This window comes from Vigna unguiculata, chromosome 11, assembly GCF_004118075.2.
Source record: "Vigna unguiculata cultivar IT97K-499-35 chromosome 11, ASM411807v1, whole genome shotgun sequence".
Lineage (NCBI taxonomy): Eukaryota > Viridiplantae > Streptophyta > Magnoliopsida > Fabales > Fabaceae > Vigna > Vigna unguiculata.
In genome coordinates, this window is record NC_040289.1 from 10,511,086 (window position 1) to 10,518,113 (window position 7,028).

The 7,028-nt window shown below is 32.7% G+C and overlaps 1 protein-coding gene across 1 annotated transcript; it reads right to left on the bottom strand.

Annotated features, from left to right (window-relative positions):
• Positions 1 to 375: 375 nt before the first annotated feature.
• LOC114170067 (peptide-N4-(N-acetyl-beta-glucosaminyl)asparagine amidase A) lies at positions 376 to 2,552 on the bottom strand. Its single transcript, XM_028055542.1, has one exon. The coding sequence runs from the start codon at positions 2,477 to 2,479 to the stop codon at positions 668 to 670; it is 1,812 nt and encodes a 603-aa protein (XP_027911343.1). The 5' UTR covers positions 2,480 to 2,552; the 3' UTR covers positions 376 to 667.
• Between the last annotated feature and the right edge of the window lie 4,476 nt (positions 2,553 to 7,028).

Genomic DNA, 7,028 nt, shown 5'->3' on the forward strand with positions numbered 1-7,028 from the left:
CTCTATACTTGTAACCACAGGAACTCGTAAAATAGTACTTAACAAAAGTAGATGTGAAGCATTTGATACCTTAATCTAGTCAAATGAACTTCAAGTTCTCTTCTAGTTTCTTATGGTATTGTCAATTTGGATTCTCTGCTGATATATTAACGATATTATCTTATTTTATCTTCAAAATACATTGATGATGAACAATGATTTTGATATTTTAAAATACTTATTGTTTTCCCTCTGTTATGCTTTTAAAACAATGTTATCAGGATAGACTATAATCCTTCTCTGGTATCTCTCATATGGACCAAATAACTTGTTATGGGAGCAAAGGTAGCATACATTTGTATTGATTCAAGAATACTAAATATGTAAGCATGTTGCTTGAAGAACAATTCAAGCAGAAACTTTATAGATCATGAAAACTAGCACAGAAAACTAACCATGTTGGATTAAACTGAGGAAGAGAATCACAATTTGATTATTGCATAATACATATTTGTTGTGAAAAAAGAGTAAAACAGACAAATCTTGGCTGCAAATAAATAACAAACTGACACAGCACAGAACAAATTCCTGCAGTTGGAGCTTTGAAGGCAAACTTTCATGGAAAGGAAGAACTTGTGTAGGATCAAGCAAGGGAGAGTAACCTTCTCTGTTCTTAACAGAAAGCACACTACATAACAGGCAACATTTTGATAGAATTAGAACCAAGAAGAGGGTGACTTCTTCTTTTACATGGATGACTGACTCTGTCATAGAGAATAGTGTAATTTGAGCTGCCAACTTCCCTAGAATAACAATGTCCATGATCACTTGCATAACTGTAATCTTGCTGTGTTTCACCCAATCCCCTAACAACCAAATTCCTTTTGATGACCATAGTTCCCTGACCATCCTGCACATTTTTCACAGAACTCTTTGAAAATCCAACAGCTGAACTCCTTGACTTGTCCACATTAAATCCCAATGTAACATTTGAAACGGATAAAGAAGTATCATCGTCCTGATCCACGTCATATGTGTTCAAGTACAGGGAAAATTCTGTGTGTGTGTCCTTAACAAAGGGTGATGGCAGATTAGCATGAACACTGTCATTGGAAAGAATCAGTTGCTTCACAGTTTGCATATCCCCATCATTAGCCATCACCATTGAATTGTTGTAAACAAAATCTTGTGCAAAACTGATAGTAACATTCCCATAGGAGGATCTAATCCAACCAGTACACAAAATGGACCTCCTTGCACTAGTCCAAAATATTCCATTCAAACCTTCAAAGTCAGTGACCAGAGACAAAGCCAAAGGCTTGTTAACAATATCCAAAACTCCTCCTTCTGTTCTACTGCTCTTCCCATCCAACCAAATGTGCAAATTTGCATCAACAAACCAAACATTCAAAGCGTTCGTCACGGTGAACCCCACCGAATGACTCTTCCCATCCAACAATGTCCCCAAAAGTGGCGTGATCTCAATATCATAGGAGGGAAGATCAAATGAGCCAATTCCAGTAATAGGCCTCCACAAGAGGGGGTTAACCCCTCCAGTGTAGATCACAGTAAAAGGCCAAACTGCACCCACAACATTCCCATCAAGAGAAACTACAACCTCCCTGAAAGGACCACCCCCAGGCACATCAGTGAGGTTGTTGGCATTGAGATATTCCTCAGGAGGGTTAGTGTACCAAAACTCATCCCTCTCATGAAACGAAACATACACCTCCAACACAGCCCTATAGGCATTCTGGGGTACCCTAAACTCTTTGAAACCCCCATCAGTTGAATTGTCAATAACAAACCACAACCCATCATTCAGTGGGAGGTTTCTCGAAATGGGCAGAACCAAATCAGCAGGGATACCACCCCCAAATGCCAAAGCTCCAACCTTTGAATCAGACCCATCACCAAAACGCTTCTTCACAGAAGGGTAAAAGTGAATAGTGACATCAACATGGTAAACCCCAGTGTAGGTTTCATCCACCACGTTGCCCAGAAACACTGCAAAGGTTTGATTTTGGGGACTTAACAACAAAGAATGGTACCTTGTTATGTCCTTGTGGACACTCCAAACAATGCCGGTGGCTCTTGGCTCTGCAGTGCAGCTTCTCAGAAGCTCAACCCCACCAAGCCACACACCGAAAATGCGATCAAATTGTCTTCCTTTGCAAGTGGCCTTCCACTCAAGCACGATTTTGGAGAATGTTTTGAAGGGGTAGTGCGAGGGTGGGCTGTAGTTGGCGAGGACCGGTGGTTGGCCATAGGTGAAGCCAAAGTCGTGGTGGAGAATGTGGTGAGAGAAAGGTTTTGTTTTGGGGAGTTCAATGGGTCTTGTGACTTCAAAGTACTCCGTTGGTGGTGGAGGGTCGTCAGAAGAGTTGAGTTCAGAAGGAAAATCAATGGTGTGTTGTTTGATTTTGTAGAGATTAGATGCAGAAATGGAGAGGAAATGGGAGAAGACGAGGAAGATGAAGAGGAAGAAATAATTGTCCATCGTGTAGGAAGTGATAATTGCTAAGATGATTTTTGCTTTGAGAGTTGTTGTTTCCCTGCATATAAAACAAAACCAACAAGGTAATCAAATACTTTCCTTCTATATTGTTTGGCATTTTAGGAGAAAATATGTATATTGTTTTTTTTTACCATGTTAATCAAACTTAGGTAGTATGGTAATACAACCTAAGTAGTATGGTAATACACTTACAGTTCTAAAATGCATTCTCCTAAAGTTAAATTCTAAAAACTATCATCATGTAAATAATATAACTTAAAAGTTAAGAAGATCAAATAAATAGTTTATCCAAAGATAGTGTAAATAGTAGAATTTGAAATCTTATTATAATCAATCAGTCATATATAATAGATGTGTTAATTTTTGAATAATCACTTTTAAAAAGTTATACTTATTTTAATCTCTTATCAACTGATGAGTTAAAACTTGTTTAGATTAATCTATATTTATATATTTATATAAAAAGAAGTTTTTTTTTTCTTGTGTCCATTTTTTTTTCTTTTTACTTTTTTTCCGATGCACATATACAATACTATAATATAATATATAATAGATACATGATATATGAATATTATAAAATGTATCATAATTTTTAAAAATATTATAAATATATGAATGTTATTGTATGAATCCAAATTAAAACCATGTGTACTAAAGTCTTTAACACAAAAAATATAAATTATTGTCATCATAAAAGTACCATTAGAAGAAAACTCTTAATGACCAATCTAGAAACCAGTTTATAATAGAAACTATTTTAGTTATCAATTTAGAGATCAATTATAATTTTTTGAACTATTTTAGTTACCAATAATGTTTAGTTTATAATTTTGTTACTATATTCACTTATTATTTTTTGTCACTAAAATTGGTCATTATTCAAAAAATTTATTGTAATCTACTAGGACTTTATAAATAGATATTTCATTTATAAGTATCAATAAAATATCCTAAAGTATCGGATATGAATACGTGTCGAATATGGATATGTGACCCATATTAAAGTATCGATGCATCATAACTTTTGCTCCTTAAGTTAGCTTTTTATTCCAATCTAATTGATACTTTTTTAAATTTAACTATTTCTAAATTAAATAAATAAATATCATCCATAAAATAAATAAAAACTATTTATAATTAAATTATATATAAAATAAATAAAAACTATTTTATAATTAAATTATAAAGGTTATTTACATTTTTTTATAATTATAATTTCATTATTTTTTGTTATCATAAAACAATAAACACATGCGCGCAATAAATGTTTTTGCACTAATAATACATAACAAAAATGAAATAGTAACAGTAGTGGCTAAACTTGGTCGAGTTATATTTTTTATTTAGAATTAAATATATTTTTGTTCCCTCAAGTTTGAGTAAAATTTGGAATTAGTTCATTTTCGAAACTTTTAACTAATTTAGTCTTTTATCTTTAGAAATGCATAAATTTAGTCATTTTAATCAAATTTTTTTAAGTTTATTTAACGTTTTAAACACATTTTATGATAATATTTGAGTTAACATTGAAGCGAAAATGTGTCAAACAGTATAAACAATTCAAATACTATCATGAAATGTGTTTGAAACGTCAAATAAACTTAACAAAAATTGGTTAAAAGAACTACATTCACGCATTTATAAAGATGAAGGACTAAATTGGTCAAAAGTTTCAAAGAGTGACTAATTATGAATTTCACTGAAACTTGAGGGACCAAAAACATGTTTGACCCTTTTATTTATAAATTATTCTAATTAAAAAAAGGTTTTCATTTCCTCTCATCATTTTCTCTACTCAAAACAAACATACATGATAGTAAAATCCAATAAAATTTGACAATAATATATGTGAAAGTGAAACATAAAGTTTATCATCAACGATAATATATTAAGAAAAGAAAAAATTACCTTTAGTCATAATGTTGCTCCTATTTCAATGACTTAAAATCTTCAATAATTGAATCAAAACTAAAGTTTGTTGCAATATCCCTTTCAATACAAATTATCATACTATTTGTTAAGAATTTAGCCACCATCGTATTTCTCAACTTGTTCTTGATTATTTCCTTTGTAGAAAAATATCTTTCAGGTAGCTATAGAAATAAGAAGTTTCATGATATGGACCTCAATTATTATATAAGTCATTCGTATATCATCAATTTGATTTGGTGGGTATTGCCAAATTTGAGGATATATCCCCGAATCATAAATCATGTTCTAAAGAATTTTCAAATTCATTATATGTAACTCTAGGTACTTTAGAGAGTTTTTTTTCATTTTCTTCGATTCTTGGATTCTCATGAAGTTTCTCAAGTTTAGTTCATAGATACATTTTTTTTCATCACAAATCTTCCTCTTGAAAAGAAAAATCATTTTTTTATTCTTTATCATAATTTTTCTAATATGAATTTGTCACCTCCCACCTATCTAAGAAAAGAAAAAAATTATGAATACCCCAACCTAAATCTCAAAACCAAAACTCAATATTTTAAGAAAATTAACTTCTAAATGATTAACTTCTCTTACATTGAATAGATTCATAATTCTTCTCTTCCCTTACACAAGTTCTTCCCTTACACAACTTCAAAGCCTAAAATAACTCCATCTACACAAAGAAGAGTTCGATCAATGATTAGATCATGTTTTTATTATCTATAACAAATAGATATCTTCCTATAATGTATAAAAGTCACATACAAGATGAAAACATATTGCTTCGAACAAAAAAAAGGATAAAAATTAACCTACTCAAAAGAAGAAATTGTTCGGTCCAAAATGTTCCTTAGCTCCTTAATTGCATCTTGTTACAATTTGATTTTGAAAATGATAAGAGATTGAGGATGAAAATTGAGACAAAAAAAAGATGTGAGAAAGAGAGGTATAGAGAAGAAAAAAAGCAAATAAAAGAGGAAAAATACATAGTTTTCAATTTTTGAAAAAAAAAATTAAACTAAATTTATATAAATAATATATAAATATATTTTTAAAACATATAAATTAAAAAAAAAAACATTAGGGGAGTCGTGGCTCCCCAGTCTCTTAAAAGGATCGCCACCGAGTAACAGTTATAAGAGAAGTGGTGTTGATGCTAGAAAATAATAAAAAGTAAGATGTCTTGTGTAAAAAAAAAGGTTAGATGTGCTTTTAGTATTCAATCTTGATATGAGATTCGTATTCATTCTTGTTCTGGATTTTTATATATAATTTGGTCTTCAAATTTTAAAAATAAATTGATATAGCATTTGAAACGTAATTGACTTAGATTATTTTGATATGTTTAATGTTTTCCTATGACATTTAAGTTGTGTATATTGTTTTAACAAGTTTTAGTCCAAATATTAGTCAAAACACTGTTTAATAAACTTAAAAAAGTTAACAGTCATTAGTTCAAAAGAATTATATCCATTCATTTTTTAAATTTGAGAACTAGAATGTATCAAATTGAGACATGAACAAATTCCAATTTCATGTAAAAAAACTAAATTCATATTTAATCCTAAAGAAAAATTATTACTCCATTCTTCCTATTATAAGATACTTTGGATAAAATCACTAAGAAATTTTAATAATATTTTAAATATTTTTACGGCTAATATTCTATTTTTTACACTTAATAATCGTTAAATCAATTAATTACCAACCATTTTTACCTTGTATTTGGATGAAACATTTCAACAATGATGAGAAATTGAAATGCATTGTATTTTAATTGCTTGCAATTAAATGTCCTTCATTCTCTAAATAACTTGTTTGGATAAAGAAATAAAATACCTTACATTTCAATTTCTTGTTTGGATAAATTAAGGTGGGACATGGGTAGTGTGTAGGGTGGTGGGTATGTTGTAGGGGACCTGGGTGGTGGGGAGGGTAGCAGCAGGGGTAGGGGCTGCGGTGTGCCCCGGTTGGGTGGAGGGGAAGTGAGTGGGATGGGTGGAGGGAATGGGTGTTTGTTGGGTGGTGGTGAAGGTGTGAGGGGTGGGGTTGTATTCGCTTTCTTCTTCTGTGGGCTGGAAGGCCAGGGACCTCGCAGCCTCAGATGCCTCCTTGGCTTTTCCTTTCAGGGTGGGATCAACTTCGATCTTTTGCCTAAGGCGAGAATTCTCTTGTCGTAACGCCTCCATCTCATCAGCGTTGCTTTTCTTCAGATCTGCCAGCTCTTGTTGCATTTTGGCCTGGCCGTCTAGGATGGCGGCTAGGTCAGGGGTGATGTTAGCAGGTTCTGAGGGACCAACATCTGCCTGCTTGTTAACTCCAGCTCTACTACGGGTTGAAACCATCTTCAGAGAAAAACGGGTACTAAGGTGTTGTCTCGTGCCCCACGGTGGGCATCAATTGTTCCTACAAAGAACAAACAAGATAAGTTAGGCACGAGCGTCACCTTACCTATGCAGTCCGCTATCTCCTCAGTTGGCCTCTTCCCGGTTGGTACATGTCTGCTTGGACCCACGAGGGGTTACGAGCAGAAGGGACTCCGAAGCTCAAGTCAGCTAAAGATCTCAAAAAGTCAAATCAGGTGATTAATGAAATAATG